This window comes from Cydia pomonella, chromosome 9 (genome assembly GCF_033807575.1).
Source record: "Cydia pomonella isolate Wapato2018A chromosome 9, ilCydPomo1, whole genome shotgun sequence".
Taxonomy (NCBI): Eukaryota; Metazoa; Arthropoda; class Insecta; order Lepidoptera; family Tortricidae; genus Cydia; species Cydia pomonella.
Window position 1 is genome coordinate 2823404 of NC_084711.1, and position 20468 is coordinate 2843871.

The window sequence follows — 20468 nt, forward strand, 5'->3', positions numbered from 1 at the left end:
TTGACTGTTTGATTATATGAATAGCTTAATATGGAAAATGTAATTTAAAGATATGAACTCAATATCAATAAACCAGTGGTGAATATGGGACTATAAAGTACTTACACGAATGTTGATGACGTTTCTAGAATACGTTCCGTGCCAGTAAGAAACGAATCGAGTTTTTTGTAAACAATTTATTTTCAAGTTTTTTGCATTTCTTTGCAAACAATGTAAGCAATAAGTGAAAAGTTATTTTCAATATATAAGTTTACATTAAAATAACATACGGGTATAGTTGCATTTAGACTTCTGAAATATTTTTTATAGTGGTTCGAATTAGTGAAATTGTCTAAATTTGAGAAACGAAACGAAACTTCTACTTTTCCTATCGAAAGTACGATCTCGACTCGGTTCTAATTACTTTAATATTGCTAAAACACCGCTAAAAATGTTTTGCTGCCGTATTTCTTCGTCTTGAATGTTTAAACTTTTAACATAAAGTAGCTATGAAATGTGAGCAATAACCGGTGAAGTGAGTGTGATGTGTCGGTTGAAGTAGTTCGTGGTGATTGAGCACTATGCGAGTGTAGAAGTGGAGAGGCTCCTAGCCGAGACCCGGAGACTTCACGATGCACGAGCTGTTGAAGCACGTCCTCACGGAGCGGGATTTAACCCGCGCCGGCGACCTGTTCTCCATCACCGACAGCGAGATCGTCGATGACCTAAACGAAGTGGTGAGATACTTTGAAAGTTTTCTGTATCTCGTTTTTAAAGTTCGAAAACATATTATACAGGTCATTGTAATTTGTCTATTATGATAACATGAAATAAAATGACGTCACTCTCCTATTGTCTACATTGTTTTGTTCAGTGTTATCAATAACTACAATAAAACTTGTTTATAAATTAGACTACTTATGTTTTTAGCAACTTTTTATGTAACTGTAACATGATTCTAGACAAGCTGATAGATTTTTATTGTGGATTCATTATTATAATCAGGTTAATTTACATTTGAATTAGATGCTTTATAGGTATCTGTAGCAAATTGAGAGAATTTCAAGATTAAATTATAATCATCCAAGATCAAGATTGGGTGTTTTGATTACTTTGATACCTACTATAAGAAGGAAATTTTGTTTTACAAAGTAAGAGACCCAGAGGCAGTTGTTTCACACTTTTTTATTAAATAAAAGATAAAATAGATTGTGAAATATGTACATAAATTTGTACTGGGGGTCAGGGATCGGAAACCGGTATTTTTTGTATGGGAACGAAAACGGTATTTTTTCGTTCTTTGTTAATTACCTCATTTCTAATTAGGCAATCTAATAATACGAAGTCGTTATCTGAAAACAGAACTGAGTCCTACATTTAGAGTATAAAATAAACCGAAATATATAGTTATTTCGATGTTTTTGCAAAAAACCGGTTCCGATCCCTGCTGGGGGTCTCAGATGGATAACACTGTTATTTAAATAATAAAGGTTGTACTACCTGTTTACTTCCAGTTGGCTGTCGGCGACCATTATTATTATTATTATTTATTTATTAAAATACAGTGGTATTCTTAAAAATAATTGTAGCCCCTCAAAACTCAACAATGAGTTTGACTGTGGGGTAGTCAGTCTCTAGTTATGACTGTTACATGATTACATCACAGGAACAATTGCTAGTACTGTCAACAATTACGTACTTTATTTTTGAATGCTGACTTTATTTAATAATTTTTATGATTGTTTTAAATGTAAGTTATAAAAGTAGTTGTAAAGCTGTGGTAGTGAGTGAATAATGCATCAGAGGGGCGGGGCCAACTTGAAGTGAGTGGGTAGTAATTATAATATTATCTTGAGTAATCTATATACTTACTCAAGATTGAGACAAATTGACATCCTTTTAATGTCTCTAATGAGAAACATAGTTAAGTAAAAAAATGTTTTTCAGAAGATATAGAAAAAAAAAGTTTTTATTATGAATTTCACCATCAGTGTCTTTTAAATATATACACTGTGTTTTTTTCGAACTCTGTTAACTTCAGAGTATAGATAAGTACATTTAAGGAAACTGAATGGCATAGTTAACTAATTATTTTTTTTTGTAAAAGTAATTATTAGTGATGTTGTAATACAGACATTATATTTAAATCCACCAAACAATTGAAAACTATGACATACCAATGACATTTCGAATATGTCCAAGATTGTACTTGCGTTTAGTAACTAATGTATAAACTCTTAAAACACTAATCAATATGTAAACAGGCCCTTAGGCAAGTGTATATGCTCTAAACGCTTTATCAAATAAAAATAGATCATTGATTATCACCAAAATGGAGTTAGAATACCTGTCCCTTTGAGAAAATTACTTAAGCTCAGGAATGCATTGAAATTGATAGACTTAAAAAAAACAGTGTATTTTATCATATTACAGTAAGAACACCACAGAAATATATTTATCAATACCTAAAGACATACTCCACTTTAATTACAGCTAAAACAAATAACAGAGATCTCGTCCCGTCCCGACTACATCCGTAATGACCACGACCAAGCCCTGATCGAGATATGCGTGACGCGCGTCACCTCGTGCGTGAAAGAAACAGGCACGCTGGAGAAGTACTGTGGGGCTTTGGTGGCGTTACTGGAGTCCTGTTTGCACCATAATTTGATGCCGGTGGGGCATTTGCGGGATGATGATCCACCACATGCTAAAATTGCATCGGATGTTATTGCTTGTATTGTTTTGGTAAGTTTTTTGTTATACAATAAAGATCGCATTGAACACGTCATTAACATAATGATTGCTGGTCTGGCTTAGTGGGTAGTACTCTGCCTTTGGCCTATGGTCCCGGTTTCGAATCCCGGTTAGCGCACTTGTTTGTCTGATGAACACAAATATTTTTTCCTAAGTCATGGGTATTGTCTATGTATATAAGTATGTAAACGTAATCGTGAACCTTGTCGGTACGCCTGAAGGTTGATATTGGGCTGTAGCCGCGCGCGTCATATGACGTCTTTGGTGGTCAAAAGTTTAACAACCTTCACCCAGACCACCATCCCATAGGACCATACTAGATATAGAGTTGGTCCTATAACCAAAATGATTCAGTTTGACCTAATTTGTGAGATGAATAACACCCTGTATTTTCACATATTTTTTTAGTTTAGCTCATATGTTAATTCTAAGAATGTTTATAGGTGTCCTTCCCAATCCAATCCGACAAAGAGATCAGCGGCAACAAAAACGTCATGGAACTCTTTCTACCCGTCGCAGTTCAGTTCCTTCATAAAGGCAATCGCGAGATATCTCGCCATATGGCTCGCTATCTCTCTCTAGCTGCCGTACATCACGCTATGCTGCTGAAACCACATGTGCAGACGATCATGGACTCTATCATGACGGGTGAGAGCTCAGTTTACACTAGCAGGTAGTGAAGTCAACATATGCAATTCGTGTTACGTGAAACAGCAGGCAAACCATTGTGAACCCTATTATAAGTAGTGAGAGTTCATTGTTGTATGTCAAGTTGTAAATGCTGGAAATTGCATTGGGCAGCAGGTATAGGAAAGCTTTAGTGGGTTAACTTCTAGATGGACTTCATCTGTTTTGCTCTATCAGTCTACCGTATAAGTGAAATTACCAGTAAAATCAAAGATAATTTGAAATAGAGGTGTATTGTGAAAGAAAACGTAGCCACGTAAATTTACTGCCGTCTTTCGACACATGATTAAAACTTTTAGAACGCCATAGGACTTTGATCCTTATTCTTTCACTGATATGTGTTAAATATCAAAAAGTGGCACCATCTCACCGGGTCTACCTAAATGTTATGGCGCCATTGCTCGAAACGATTTCGCCATACCTTCGGCCTCTGATCTATTAGATGGCGCCACTTTTTGATATTTGACACATATCATCAAACAATTAAGGATCAAAGACAAATGCCGTTCTAAAAGTTTTAATCATGTATCGAAAGATGGCAGTAAATTTGCTGGGGCTACAAAGTTTTCTTTGGCAACCCACGTCTATTTCAAATTCTCTTTGGTAAAATTTTGCGTCATTAGTGTAAACAGAATTATATTTATTTAATGCGAATATAGTTGATTAGTTGTAGGAGCATGGAAAACTAGAGGTTCTACGTAAAATTGTATTTTTTTAGGGAACTATCCACTAAGCCGCATCTTGACCAATCTCTACGAAGTCTGCCCGGAGCCGTTAGAAGGCCACGTGATGGCGCTCGTGTCCCTCCTGCCGCACGCCGAGCAAGTTGAGAAAAACTCTCTATTCGCACTCTTCGAACAGATAGCTGCTAGGAGACCCGAAGCGCTGAAGACGAGTATACCGCAGTTGTTGTCGTATCTGTGTCCGCATACGACCAGTCAGAATGATCCGGGGTGCATGTGCGTGGATATTTTGCAGCTAATAGTGTGCGTGTCCCGCGCCCGCGTGTCTCTAGTCCTCGAGCACGGCGCCGCGCTCCGGCGAGCCGCGCGCGCGCCGCACGCCACGCCGCAACACGTTGCACTCGTCGCTTCTGCGCTGGCTCAGATGGGCTACACGTCTAAGGTTAGTTGTAACACGTCACAGATAAAAATATTTTTTTTTTCAAATTATGATCGGTTGGAAAAATATCTCAAAAGAATAATTGACGATTATACCTAACCAATTTACTACCAGTCAACCTGTTTTTGTGTCAATTTTGTGCTAAATTTACAATTCGGCTGTACAAATTAGGGTAATTGAAAAACAAACCGCGTAGCATGACTTATTATGAACCAGCTCGTTCTTATCCGGTTCGAAGGACTATTTCTCTATACTACATTACATGTTTTGGTAACAGGAGCGCGCTCAAGAAGCCTTGAACTTCATCCTAGAATCTATGAGCTTTGGTAGTGCGGTGGGCGCTTCACTGGTACGCGAATGTACTGCGTTATGCAGCGCCTATCCAGCGCTGTTCACTGACCGCGTCCTCGCCGCCGTGCGCTCTAACCATAGGTAAGATCGCGACCAATCGGCCTAGTAAGGCTACGTTCACACGGGGTCATTTTTCTCGTATACCATATACGAGATTTTAATGAATGTCGTAGTGACAACAAAATTTGTATGGCAACTTTGAAAATCGTTCACACTGTGTCTATGCGTGAAACTCTCGTGTTCGAGACATATTTTTTTACCGTTTCACGTTCTGGACGACGCACGTGTGACGTGACAGGTGTTAAATTAATATTCGAGCGGCGAAGGTGACCGAAGGTCACACCGCTGCCTGCCGGTCGCGTGCGTCCAGCCCGTGGCGCAACTAAATAGTTTGTATAGCATGACCATGGTTTATTTTTATTTTTTTGGTTTCCAATATACTCTGTAAAATTATAATTTGCATATCTATTATTATTCAATATACAGGATGTTTATTTAGTCACCTGCAATAATTTCATATCAATCTTACTGAGCAACTTTTAGTATGGGACCAAATTCATTGCTCAGTATAACCTATTTATTCAGCCCGTAAATTATCACAGGCGACTAAATAAAAAAATAAATTCAAAATTTAATCTGTTTATTTCAGTTTTTGTTGAGGTACAGTCTGCACTCAGTTATAATCTCTATATTTGGAGATTGTGTTAACTAAGTTTAGCCTTAACTAAGTATATAATTAGTCCTGTTGGCAGTTAGTGTTTACATGTTATTATAATACTATTTGTAACAAAATTAATTCATTTAATCAGTGCTCTCTTAAGTGTACTCTCTGTGTGTTAATAAACAACCCGTATATTAATATCCATATCCATACTCATTATTGCAGCTCCGAAGTTAATCGGACATCAGGTGGCGTGACTATCGTGAAGCTGGGCGGCGCCAACGGCTCAGCCCCGCCCGTCCCCACCTCTGCTAATGCCACCTCGCAGACTACCGGTAAGTTAAGTATCTTTCAGTCAGAAAAATCGTTATGTGTCTTTCTCCCTTAATTTGAGCGATGGAGTGCATGCGGTTCAGCCCCGCCCGTCCCCACCTCGCAGACTACAGGTAAGTTTAACAGTCATCGCCATATGGGCCGTCGGTGGCCTACAAACGTCCGAGTGTCGCAAAGGCCTGCGACTTTTTTATAACTGCCAACAGGCCACGTGACTCGACCGTGGTCCAAGGCCACGAATTTTTTAGTTACTTTACAGGCAGACCATATGGCTTGGGGGTTCACAAAAGTAACATTATAGCAGACCACTATGGGTTATCGTTCTTTTTAACTTGTTTGTCTTTTTAGGTTTCCGTTGCCAAATGGCAAAAAACGGAACCCTTATAGATTCGTCATGTCCGTCTGTCTGTCCGATTATGTCACAGCCACTTTTTTTTCTACAGCAGCATGGAGCGGTGGCTACACGCGACGCGCGAAGCTGGGCGATTCGCGCAGCACGGGCCGCCTGCACCCCGGCCCGCAGCCGCGCAGCATGACCCGCCTCAACGTGGCCGGTGAGTGTACCAGGCTACTCCACCAGGCCATATTATAGCGGTGGCTACACGAGCTGGGCGACTCGCGCAGCAGTGAGACTGTGAGTGACACACCAGGATACTATATTTTTACAAAAAATATGTTCTAATTTCTTCATTTGTCAACAGGAGGTTCGGTCGGTGGTTTGCACAAGAGTATGACACGGCTGTCATCGTCCCAGCAAATCAACTCGCAGCAGAACAACACAGCTAATGCAGGTATAGTAATCCACATATTTCCTTATTTTAGGGGATTGGAATATGGAGATCTCAGACATGCAACTTTTTTGCAATGCACCACCTAAACACGAGACTTCTGTGCTGTTCTGTGCACAGTTCACGCACGCTCCTGATAGGGATAACGATAGTGAACTATTTTCGCTTGGAACACTCGGGAATGTGACGTTTAACTTTCAGAACCTATGGTCAATATAGGGCAGTCTCGCAGGCAGTTTACAAGTGTTTGGAGATGACTTGATGATGAGATTGTACATAAATGTATTGTAACTTTACTCAGTACTTTGTTTTGACTTTCTACTTCTAAATTGGTGTAGCGGCAGGCAACAAGTCGCGCACAGCTGGCGTCACCGTGACAGCGGTGGGGCGCGCGCCGCGAGCCGCTCCCCCCCCCCCCCCCCCCCCCGCCGCCGCCCCCGCCGCCGCCCCCGCCGCCGCCTCCGCTCCGGCCCCCGCGCCCGCCCCTGCCCCAGCCCCGCAGCCGCACACGCACAACATACTCATCGGCCCACACCATAATGTGAGTGTAGGTGTACACAGGGGACTTAATTTATATAAACGTGAACGCAATCTTCAACATTAACCCCCTTATTCCTAAAAGTCTACTAAAGTTACGATGCCGCTAATAATCGCTTGTCCCTTTCCATCATACCGATACGTCGAAAAGGGACAAACGATTATTAGCGACATTGTAACTTTAGAAGACGTTTATGAATAAGGGAGTTAGTGTTCAACATTTAGTTTAGTAGTAGTAACAGCTATATCTTAATAGAAGCGATTTAATGGAATCCAGGCGCTCTCTCCATTTTGGTTTCCTATTTTTGCGGGATTGTGAAGTCTCGAGCACCTCGATACCTGCATGAGGAGCTCCAGTTCGTGCAGCGCCAAAGATTATCTACTCTATCCCAAACAAAAAACCCCAGCATTTCGTGGCAGTTTTAAGTACACCGCCACAAAATGCTGGAACAACCTACCACCACCTCTTGAGCAACTTACTTCTTTGCAATCTTTTAAAATAAAAAGTTAACTTCTCTCTAACAAAATATAATTATCAGGTGCCTCATGGGTTGGATTGTGTGCTTGCGCACTCGCGTCACATTTACTTATTATGTATTTTTATGTCATATGAATGCAATAAATGCTTTGTTTTTGGCTTATTAACTTATCATACTTAATGATCACAAGATTTACTTATATTAAGTTTTACCCCATCTCAAAATGTAGACCACAGAATGTAGGTATTAGTATGATAAGAAATGCTGCTTTATTTCTTACAAGGTTCTAATTCAACTGGTACAAAATGTACATTCCGATGCACAACTTAATAACTAAACAACAAAAAAAAACTTGTCCACAGAGCACCGGGCCAACAATAATCAGCAACCCGCCCCTGGCCACGCAGTCCGTCTCCGGCAACCCCCTCACGGGCAAGTCCGCCGACACGCTGCCGCTCGGCCACGTGGCCGTCGTCCCCCCGGCCGTCACCGTCACGTCGAGGCGCAACAACACCAGCGTCACCATGATCAACACCAACCAGAACCACAGGATCAGTGTGTTCGAGCCTTACCCTATGAGAGATACTGTCCAGCATTTCTGTGAAAAGCATTTGGATAAGATCAAGGCTTATATGGACATGGTGTCACTGAGGTTACCGCCCCCGGCTAAATGCACTATTGAAGGTAATATGATTTTAATATTATTTATTTTTTACCCATAATAATTGTATGATCAAGTTTTACGACAGATAAGTTTGAACAATGACCTATGGCACATTAGGCTAGGCCATATCGTCACAGTCAGTAGAACACTAGCGTTACAGATGCAGACCAGTTATAATCATAGGATCAGTGTGTTCGAGCGTTACCCTATGAGAGATACGGTCGAGCATTTTTGTGAAAAGCATTTGGATAATTATTGTAATTGAAATCATTTAATTCAGGCACAAGTCCGAAGTCAGGATAAAATCAAGGTTTATATGGATATTGTTTCTTTACGACTAACACCTCCAGCCAAATGCACGATTGAAGGTAATTCCGGCCCATAAGGCTAGGCCATATCGTCACAGTCAGGTCTCGGCGGAACAACACTATCACTGAGGTTACCGCCACCGGCTAAATCCACCATTGAATTTAATTTTGTTTTAGGATTTTATCTTTCGCCGTCACAATAATAGGTGCTATACTTCGTTATTTTAGCATTAGAAAGAACTCCACAGGAGTAAGCGTGCAATTATTATCAGGCTTTTTAATTGTTAATAATAATGGAATTATCTAATGTACATGGTTAATACTTATAATTTACTTGAAAATTGTACCGCATAAAGTGCCCGATTTGTAACCACATAAGCTTACTTCTACGAAGTTCTTTCTAATGCTGGGAGTTCCTGTGGAGGAGAATATACAGAATTTTAAGGTCACCAGTCAAATGGACCATTGAAGGTCATTTAGTTTCACGATTATTTATTAGTTTTAATCTGCGCAACGATACTATTGCATGATCAATTCAGAATCAACATATGTAGGTACATGTACATATGACTAATTTTATTGATATGTATTCATTTTCTCGCAAATGCGTTACAAATTGTTACAAATCTTGTTTTGAGTCAATTTTACTTATCTCCGGTTCTTCCTTCGATTCGTGCTGAATCAGACACCGTCAACCGGGGTGTATAGGGATGGCTGGGGTGAATAGGGACAAAACTTTAAATGTGATGTGAAAATAATTCTAAATTTGTATGATATAATTTATGTCTATATAATCAACGTGTTCACCCCAGCCATCCCTATTGACCCCGGTCGACGGTACCCTAGTAACGTGCGACTTCGTCCCCAGAGCGTCGCTCCAAGAAGCAGGCGCGCCTGCAGTTCGCGTGCGGCACGCGCGGCCCGCACTGCCTGTACTCGCGCACGCTCTTCACCATGCGCACCCGCGCGCCGCGCGTCTGGATCCACCTCATGTTCCTGGCGCTGCAGGCTCGCCACGCCGCCGCCTTGTCTTCGAGGGACGCTTCTGTGTCGAGCTTGAAACATTGCTGGGACATACTCAAGTGCGAGAACAAGACGTTTCTGACTTTAGTCACCAGCGCTTTCCCGGGTATCAAGGTATGGGACTAATGGGACCAACATTGTATTGTATACAGTATAAAATTATAGAAACGGGGACGTTTCGAGGACGGCGTTGTCCCCGTGGTCTCAGAGAAGACTGGCTGAAGTTGACATCAACATCTTCTAGCTGCGCGAGTTTTGGTCTTGTTACAGAGATGTTACTTTTTCGAAACACAACACTAACGATATTTGATTTTTCGACTGTCGATATTCGTTTCCGCTTACATATATTAATGACTGGATTCCATGTGGATGAGATCTCCAAAACCTCGTCTCGATTGAAATTGCAGTGCTTTTTTAGGGTTCCGTAGCCAAATGGCAAAAAACGGAACCCTTATAGATTCGTCATGTCCGTCTGTCTGTCCGATTCTGTCACAGCCACTTTTTTCCGAAACTATAAGAGCTGTACTGTTCAAACTTGGTAAGTAGATGTATTCTATGAACCGCATTAGGATGTTTACACAAAAATAGAAAAAAAACAATAAATTTTGGGGGTTCCCCATACTTAGAACTGAAACTCAAAAAATCTTTTTTCATCAAACCCATACGTGTGGGGTATCTATGGATAGGTCTTCAAAAATGATATTGAGGTTTCTAATATCATTTTTTTCTAAAATGAATAGTTTGCGCGAGAGACACTTCCAAAGTGGTAAAATGTGTGTCCCCCCCCCCGTAACTTCTAAAATAACAGAATGAAAAATCTAAAAAAAATATATGATATACATTGCCATGTAAACTTCCACCGAAAATTGGTTTGAACGAGATCTAGTAAGTAGTTTTTTTTTAATACGTCATGAAATTAAAAAAAATTTTTTTTTTTCATCATACCCATACGTGTGGGGTATCTATGGATAGGTCTTCAAAAATGATATTAATGTTTCTAATATCATTTTTTTCTAAACTGAATAGTTTGCGCGAGAGAACCTTCCAAAGTGAAAAAAAGTGTGTCCCCCCCCCTGTAACTTCTAAAATAACAGAATGAAAAATCTAAAAAAAATATATGATATACATTACCATGCAAACTTCCACCGAAAATTGTTTTTAACGAGATCTAGTGAGTAGTTTTTTTTTAATACGTCATGAAATTAAAAAAAAATTTTTTTCATCAAACATATACGTGTAAGGTATGTATGGATAGGTCTTCAAAAATGATAGTTAGGTTCCTAATATCATTTTTTTCTAAACTGAATAGTTTGCGCGAGAGACACTTCCAAAGTGGTAAAATGTGTCCAAAGTGGTAAAATGTTGAACAAGATCTAGTAAGAAGATTTTTTTTTAATACGTCTTAAATTGTACGGAACCCTTCATGCGCGAGTCCGACTCGCACTTGGCCGCTTTTTTATTTCAATGGCCTCCCGCACTTTTCTGCTGTAGATATGGCGAACCGTGGAAATGATTTTAGGGTTATGCAGCTCGATCTAGTGGTTTGGTCCTGACTCCAGTAAATGCTCAGCCGTAACAGACTTGTTCACCTGTTGTTGTTAAAAGTTACCAAAAAAAATCAAACACATGATATCCGTGATCCCGGGTGTAGTGTGTGTGCTACGCCTCACCCACACACACACGTATATAACTATGGACTTATATATGTTATTTTATTTAAGCCATTATAAGTTTATACTCGAACCTAGTTGTTTGTCTTTACGTCACACCTCACATGGCGACCCTGCCAGGATCGCCATGTGAGGTGGGGCGTTAAAGGAGAACTATTTCGGCTGGACTATAGGTTTATTGTGGTTAAAGTTACAACATACGCTACTTTTATGTAGTTACGTGCAACAGTGTGAGTGTGGCGATACACATGCACACTACATGGGCACGCACGCCATCTCGCTCACGCTTACGCTCAGTGAGAGTGAGAGAACAATTGAATTTGTTCTCAGGAGCAAGAAATGCTGTTAAACGAGCTGCGCTCGGCGGGCTTTTTCGACGTGTTCTCGCTCACCACCCCGCTGGAGGCCGACGCGCCGCCCACGGCCGCCACGTGGGGCTGCTTCCTGTGCACGCACCCCGAGCGGGCGCCCGGGTTCCTGCAGCCGGGGGCTCCCGTTATAGAGGGCACTTTGAAGGAGAAGAAGGGGAGGTGGAGGTTGTTCAGACGCTGGCGTACGAGATATTTCACGCTGTCGGGCGCTCATCTCAGCGTTAAGGGCTCGGTAAGTGAAGACGTCATTTAAGTGTAGATTTATTCCTGACACACCCTAAAAGTGCCCTTGGTTCTTACAACCGGGGGCTCCGGTTATAGATGGCACATTGAAGGAGAAGAATGGGAGGTGGAGGTTGTTCAGACGCTGGCGTGCAAGATATTTCACGCTGTTGGGGGCGCATCTCAGCGTGAAGGGTTCGGTGAGTTTTTTCTATCTCTTCTCGTACCTTGATTCCTCCGGATTTCATACAAAACTTATAGTCCATAAAAAATCATTTCTCTTTATTATATTGCTTAAAATTATTTGTGACGCCGACATTTTCCTGCAGAAAACACAGCTACCATTATCAAAATGCAACTATTTTACGATGTGCCTGGTTTATAAGGATTATCGTCGAACATGTTGCTCTTATCGATCGTAATATTTCTGGGAAAATATTATAGTATTTTCAAATTGGAAGGGTACGCTGATAGGTGTCATCTCCTTACAATTTATAACCTAAAAATGCCAAATGTCGCAAAATTGTATTGAATTGATATCTATCAGCGTACCCTTCCAGTTTGAAAAATACTATAGGCTTATCATGAAATGCCGCCATTTGAATTTTATGATGTGACGGATTTTACAATCCGCCACCGACACATATAATAAAAAACCGGGCAAGTGCGAGTCGGACTCGCGCACGAAGGGTACGTACCATTATTTATAAAAACGGCAAAAAAAATATGTTTGTTGTATATTCATTTTATTATGTTTTTAGTATTTGTTGTTATAGCGGCAACAGAAATACATCATCTGTGAAAATTTTAACTGTCTAGCTATCACGGTTCATGAGATACAGCCTGGTGACAGACGGACGGACGGACGGACAGCGAAGTCTCAGTAATAGGGTCCCGTTTGACCCTTTCAATTCAATTCAATTCAAATATACTTTATTCATGTAGGCCTAGCAACAAGCACTTATGAATAGTAAGACAGTATTACATATAATTATCTTAATCTAATTATCAGAGCAATTTATTGATGTTGTAAATATTATTCCATATATAATACTAATGAATATAATTCATAGATCAAATTTAATACTAAAACTTTCACAAAATATAGTCATACAAAAAAAAATATGTATAAAAAATACTAGTCTAGATTGTTTCTAGAATAAATTCTAAATGTCAAACAAATATAATAAAAACAACAAAGGAAATACATGCATTGGAATATCCATTTCATCATCATTATTCAAATATAATAAATAATTACATAATCATTTCGAATCACAATTAATCCCACGTTGTTTTATCATTCATGTAGTCTTGTGTGGTATAATAAGCTTTAGAAATAAGTTTACGCTTTACATGATTCTTAAATTTATTAATTGGTAACTCAGTAATATGGTTTGGAAGTTTATTATAAAATCTCACACAATTACCCATGAATGATTTTTTAATTTTATGGAGCCGAGTGAAGGGCACGGCGAGATTATGTTTATTTCTAGTATTAATATTATGAATGTCACAATTTTTCTTAAAATCGGCAATATTTTTATGCACATACAGAATATTCTCATAAATGTATTGACAGTGCACTGTCATGATGTCAATTTCCTTAAATTTATCTCTCAGTGAGTCTCTATGGTTCATTTTATATATTGCTCGAATAGCCCTCTTCTGCAGAACAAAAATGGTATTTATCTCTGAAGCACCACCCCACAGTAAAATACCATATGACATAATGCTATGGAAGTAACTAAAATATACTAATCGAGCTGTTTTGACATCAGTTAACTGACGGATTTTGCTTACTGCAAAAGCTGCAGAACTCAGTCTATTCGAAAGAGTAGCAATATGGGGTACGGAACCCTAAAAAAATAATTTGGGAAAGATGACTAGATGTTACACGGCTTTCGCTTATTTTATTTGAAAGGTTTCTTCATCATATTCTAGAGCGGCGGCGAAAGTATAGACATCAACCAGATCCGGTCAGTGAAAGTGTCCCGCGGCGCGCGCAACATCCCCAAGGCTTTCGAGATCTTCACGGGCGACCAGACGCTGATCCTGAAGCCGGCGGCGGGCGACGCGGAGGAGTGGGCGCAGTGCCTGAGCATCGCCGTGGCCACGTCGCAGGCGCGCCACGCGCCCGCCAAGGCCAACAGCCTGCCGGCGCGCGGCCTCACGCTCAAGAGCTTCTGACCAGGTATGTGCTCCTGGTACTTCCGACACTTACTTGCTTCTCTTTTGTACTTTATTTCATATGGATCTTAAGAGGTCCTATACTCTGTATCTTTAGGTATTTAAATAAAAGTAAACAATTTGTATTCTGAAGCTATGAGAAGCGGACTTGATAGGGCCGATATGTACAATGGTATAAAGGTCCAATAAAACAATAAAATAAAATAAAAACAATTTGTACATTTTCGGGTAGTTATAATATTTATTGGTTAACCAACCAAATACAAAACCGCCTGGATCTGTCACTGAACGACCTGACTTTAACCTACATTATTTGATCATGTAATGTTTTCATCTACCCTCAACTGGCTTAAGAAGCCATTTGGGGGTAGATTTTGTTTACTTTTGTTTAAATACCTAAAGATACAGAGTTATAGTAAAACCTGTGGCGACTTCGCAAGTGGGTCACGCGCCGGCCGAGATACTTTGCCGGCACGCGGACAAGCTTCTGACAACCATATCACACGAACACACCAATGCCAATTACTATGTGGTCGCCTGCTCGTGGTACTCTGGTAATCTAATTGCTCATCATTTAAGCCCCATTTACGCGACGCGAGAACTTGCATCCAATATTCGATACATTGCTAACTACTCGTACAATGGGTTGAAGGAACGCAAAATTTAAGAGAGAAGTATAGCACATTGACCGTTCATACTAAAAGAGAAAACGTTTTTCCTCTTCTAAATATTTTCCATTCTCTACGATTTTTAGTATATTATTGACACAATAAAAAACTAGGTTTATAAGATTTCGTTTTTTTTTTCAAAATTTGCAGAACAAAAACAAAACAATTTTTTTTTTTCAAAAAAGCGAAACCTATAAACCTGGAATATATTATCCTGAAGCAATCGACATCAAAATCAAAGTGATTTGTTAAAATTTAGTTAGTGGAAAACGTTTTCTCCCGAAATGGAATTTCATAGAAAAAGTCCCGTTATTTCGTTAGAATCGCAAAGCTATTCATCCCTCTTATGGATACGCGTATTTCAAAATCTCCAAGTACTAAGCAACTAAGAATATGGCTAAAACTGTCAATTATCATTATTTCAGGTGAAATCGCCCGCTAACTCTCGGAAGCTTGACATTGTCGGCTCAGACAATTTCTAAAACAATTCATATGATTCAAGTAAGGCAAAACTAATAACTTTGTAACAATATTTTCGAAATATTATTAAAAAAGTATTGTTTATAGTCTTCCTTCTTGAATAATCTTTCAACTAAAAGTATGTAGTTACAACAAATAAATTACTGCCAAAATATTGACTGCATTGAAATAGATCTCATACTAGATGTAACATATACTCGTATCAATCTAGTATAACTTATATGCGGTCAGGCAGCATGATTTGAAATGATTGTCCAACCGAAACCGAAGGAAGTTTTTCCTTAGATTCGGCCGAAACCGAAACTTCAGTCAGACACTACCGAAAATACAGTTTCGGCAGTGCAGCTAATACATTTTGGCAGTTTCGGCGCGGCCGAAAGATTCGGATTTTTTATTGGTCGATATAGAACCTTCGGAAACATGTTTTTTTTGCCGGAACCGAAATCTGTACTTCGGTTGGACACTAGAAATTGTCGTCGTGGTCATATAGTCGTATTTTATGTCTAGAACGTCTATGTGTATGTACTTATATTATGTTAGCTGGAAAAACGATGCATATAAAGTAGATTTTTAAGTGTCATATCATATTATATAATTATTATTGATTTTATCTTTGTTGCCAATTAGCGTTAAGTCCCGTGGAACTTCCGCCGAGGAAGGATCGTTTTGCACAATGATTAGTCGTGGAATGCAGTTTTCGACTGTATTTCAATGTTATGAAGCTTCAAAATTAGCTAAATGTTTTGAAGATGAAGTAAGAGTGAAACGAGTAGCTATAATTAGTTTTTAGGCATTCGAAAAAAAGGTAAACAATATTGACATGTCTTTTTATTGAAAAACGTTAAGTAACTATTGCTTATTAAAGCAAAATAATATAAATGATCGTATATGATTTATAATTGTTACATATTTGCCGTGACTTATTTCTCAAAAGCGTTCTTCAATAAAAAGACACGTGCAAATCGCTGACCTTCTTTCTAATGCTTAAAAACGAACTATGTATAATCTTGCACAATAATTTTGAAGGCAGCTTTAACATATGATATTGCGTACTTAAAGCGAAAACGAATGCTCACTACATATCTATACGAAAATATGACAGCGCATTGATCGCCTCCAGTTTCTTTACAATAATTAATTTTATGACTAAATAGATTAAGTCTTTTTGATGTACTTACTCTTGTAACGTTCATTTGGAGTTAGCGAGTGCCTTATGTATAGTTATATACATTTATGTTAGCGTAGGATCGCCGTTCGAGCTTCAAGTACAATGAATTTATATACACATGTTTTATACGATTGGTTTCTTAGTTGAGCCAGCCAACTAAAATAGCTGAAAATATCGCTTATTATAGCACTTGACAATACAATGATGCGTCGTTTTTAACCAAAAGGTACCACTTTGTCGCTTTAAATAAGGACGAAAATTGCTTGTATCTTTATAATAATAACCTGTCAAGCGTCCTTATGGCATGGGACAAAATGGGACCTCTTGATTGATTATGACACGAATATTATTATGAGCTTAGGCGAGGTAATTTGTTCAAAAAGTAACAACTATTTTGTTTGGATTAGTACTGTATGCTTCCAGCGGTACCTAGGTATATTATAACTGTATATTTCCTAATGAAATAATATAAATTAATAAATAATGTATTAACAATCGACAATGAGATTTTGTAAAAAGCTCTTAAGACTGAATGCTGGTCATGTGTTTACTCGTTTTAAATATTGTTTGGAGACCAAAAGTTGTGATTCAAAATTGACATTCCCGTCCTGTTTGACAGTCTTGATAATTATTTAATAATTATTGTGGTCTCAAATTATTACTTTTAATGGTTGTATGAAATGACATTATTATTACGTTAGTTAGTGTTGGATATTTCCCAGTTTTTTGACTTGCCGTTTAGTATTTCAAAGCACAATCATGTTGGTTGACGTAGTTTTAGATTTCTGTACAAATCTAATAATTTAGTACGAGTATAAGTGAAAAACTCAAGAAGAGCCTCTCGTCCATGTAGCCTATCATTTCCCCTCCTATGCGCTAGGAGGTAGATATCACAAGCTCATGTCAATCCCTAGTAGTGTTGGTAGGAATTCGATTCTTTTGAGTCTCAAATTTGTGTTTTTCTCAGTGTGTTGAAGAATATGAGTCGTTTTTACGCTACTCTGCGCTTAAAAAACTTATGAGTCTTCTCAGTTCAAAGTCGAGTCCTTTATTGAGTCATTTAAGCGTAACTTAAAAGGACTCGAGCCTTCGGATAAAGACTTCGTAATTTTTTTTTGTAGGTTTTTATCTAAATGACGTTTTTGACGACCGGTCTGGCCTAGTGGGTAGTGACCCTGCCTATGAAGCCGATGGTCCCGGGTTCAAATCCTGGTAAGGGCATTTATTCGTGTGATGAGCATGGATATTTGTTCCTGAGTCATGGGTGTTTTCTATGTAATTTAAGTATTTATAAATATTTATATATTATATATATCGTTGTCTAAGTACCCTCAACACAAGCCTTATTGAGCTTACTGTGGGACTCAGTCAATTTGTGTAATAATGTCCTATAATATTTATTTATTTTAAATGAACACTAAGTAAAATATGTTATTGAATGATGTGTCCATGAATTTCGTATGAAGACAATGCGTTTAAGAAAACTATTGTAACATAATTTAAGACTTCTCTCATCATTTAAGTTTCTATTTAATGATCAGAATCTGAAAAACTGAGTCGAGTCCTAAAGCAGAGCACTCAAAGAATTTGAGTCTTAACCAACACTAATCCCTAGTGCTTACACTTCCCAACTGCCAAATTTTATCGGAATATACCTATGTATAAATATATTTTAGTATGATTTTCAACCTATTTCTCCAGGCAAGACAAATTTTTTCTACATAGTCGAGGGGCACTTCGTAAGAGTTTAAACTCTAGCAACGTTCTGAATAACTCTTGCGTCGGTGGAGGCGACGAATCATCACCAAATATCGAGTGTTCATGTAACCAAATTGTTTATTTGATTGTTATTCTACTTACGATAAGACGCTTCCAATGTTAGACTAGATGACAGACAACTTAATTATAATAGACTTGCTAAAACGAACTAGTTTTATTCGTGGCGTGACACTAACTTCACTGGACTGACCACGCTTACTTTGCACACACTTGACAGTAAGAATGCATTAATAATCTCCATACTTGACGTAGCGCCTGACAATAATACTTAGCGTGGTCCAGTTGTCCTTTTACGTACATTTTATTTCTTTAATTCACAGGTGTATTTGCAGTAAAACGACCTTAATGTTTAAATTTCGAATTTAATTTTGAACCTTTGTTGAATATTCTTAACTGGCCGTTGGTAGACCTTTGCAATAAAGTTAATTGAGTGGGCTATGCTTGTAAGTTACTTTCTAGAAAACACCTATTCTTAGGGAATAGACGACCGGTCTGGCCTAGTGCGTAGTGACCCTGCCTATGAAGCCGATGGTCCCGAGTTCGAATCCCGGTAAGGGCATTTATTTGTGTGATGAACACAGATATTTGTTCCTGAGTTATGGGTGTTTTCTATGTATTTATCTATATATTATGTATATTGTTGCCTAGTACCCACAGTACAAGCTTTGCGTAGTTTGGGGCTAGGTCGATTTGTGCAAGTTTGCCCACAAATATTTATTTAATTTACTTTCTTCATAGTTCTTTGCTGAGTGACGTTGATCAATCTGTAAGCAAGTAAAGTCCTGAATAAGTTTGCGACTTGCCACTCTGACGAATAAAGTCATCGTTGGCGTTTCATAATCTTCCAATAAGCTTAACTGATAGATAAGGTGCTAGGTTGTGCAGGAAGTTTTATCTGGCAGTTAATTTTTTTGTTAATTAGCTATCCAATACTTGGACATTGCAAAACAGGCCCTTAGCGTCTATTATAGTTATTTTGTCTGTTATAGTATAGATAAGCGTAGTATGTAGTAACTGTGACGTCCATTTACAATATAATTAACAGTTTTCTGTGTCGGTTAAAGTGATTAATTTAGTTCAAGTCCAAGCTTGATATGTTACAATTAATATAATTTGCTCACCTGTTTGTCTGTACAATTAATTCTAATACTTTTGTACTGTTGATGCCATTTATTATTTCTGGAAATAAGTTTAGTATGTTCAATCTGTTTATTAAGTAGGCTTTTAATTGCAGTTTTCTTAACTTAACGATGAACGAGTGTACAGTCACGTCTGAAAACATCGACACGATTGAAGTGCCAAAAATATGTATACACGACTTTATGGCCCATATATTAGGGTAGTGTATTTGTATGTATATTTACAGTACATATGGTGCTACTTTCCCGCACGCGTGCGGGAATGAGTACTTTCCGTGCATAGTCGAAACTTTAAAGAGCCATATGTACTGTAAAACGTTTTACGATACACGTGCGAATAGGTAATTCGCAACTCGTGTCGATTTAAAACACTCCCTACGGTCGTGTTTTAATTTATCACCATTCGTTGCGAATTTCCTATTTTCTGCACTTGTATCGTAAATAACTATTCCGACACTAAAGCTTCAAAATTCACTGGTATATATTGTAAAATTTTCTCGTATGGCTCAAGTTGTTCAGTATGACGTACACATTAACCCCGAAGAATATGGCTAAGGGTTGAAATATGTCCTGTTTGTGGCTTTCCATATCAAAAGGCACCTGCATGCCATAAGGCCGCGGGCTGGACGCACGCGACCGGCGGAGCGGCGAGCGGCAAATCAAGACTTCATACATTAATTTTGGCCGAGCGCAATGTATGAATGGACTTGATATACCGCTCACCGCGCCGCCGGGCGCGTGCGTCCAGTGCGGTTAACTGAAACAAATGTCATAGATAGATAAATCATTTATTTGGCAGCATATTCATAAATTAAAGAAAAGGATAGCCGCGATAGAAGATGCCGGTCCGTATCCGGCCTTCACCACTGGAGGGCTACGTCACTTTTTCTTTAATAAATAAATCTGTGGCCCTAGTGAAAAGGGGTACAAGTCTCTGGCAGTTTAGGTGTATAAGGGCATAAGTGTTACGTGGAACTTACACCCCTTTACACCTGCGCTGCCAGAGACTTGTGCCCTTTTTCACTAGGGCCACAGAAATAATCTGTTTCAGTTTATAATTTATATTTATTTGTGTGACTAAGTATTACTTAA

General features: G+C 38.8%; 1 protein-coding gene across 1 annotated transcript; it reads left to right on the top strand.

Moving 5' to 3' along the window:
• Positions 1-372: 372 nt before the first annotated feature.
• Positions 373-20273, top strand: LOC133521124 (protein melted). The gene is made up of 14 exons (XM_061855903.1): positions 373-716; positions 2473-2727; positions 3180-3384; positions 4142-4548; positions 4823-4977; positions 5783-5892; positions 6334-6444; positions 6592-6681; positions 7017-7219; positions 8057-8378; positions 9535-9803; positions 11690-11962; positions 13897-14146; positions 15236-20273. The coding sequence occupies exons 1-13, from the start codon at positions 612-614 to the stop codon at positions 14140-14142; spliced, it is 2751 nt and encodes a 916-aa protein (XP_061711887.1). The 5' UTR covers positions 373-611; the 3' UTR covers positions 14143-14146; positions 15236-20273.
• The last annotated feature ends 195 nt before the right edge of the window (positions 20274-20468 follow it).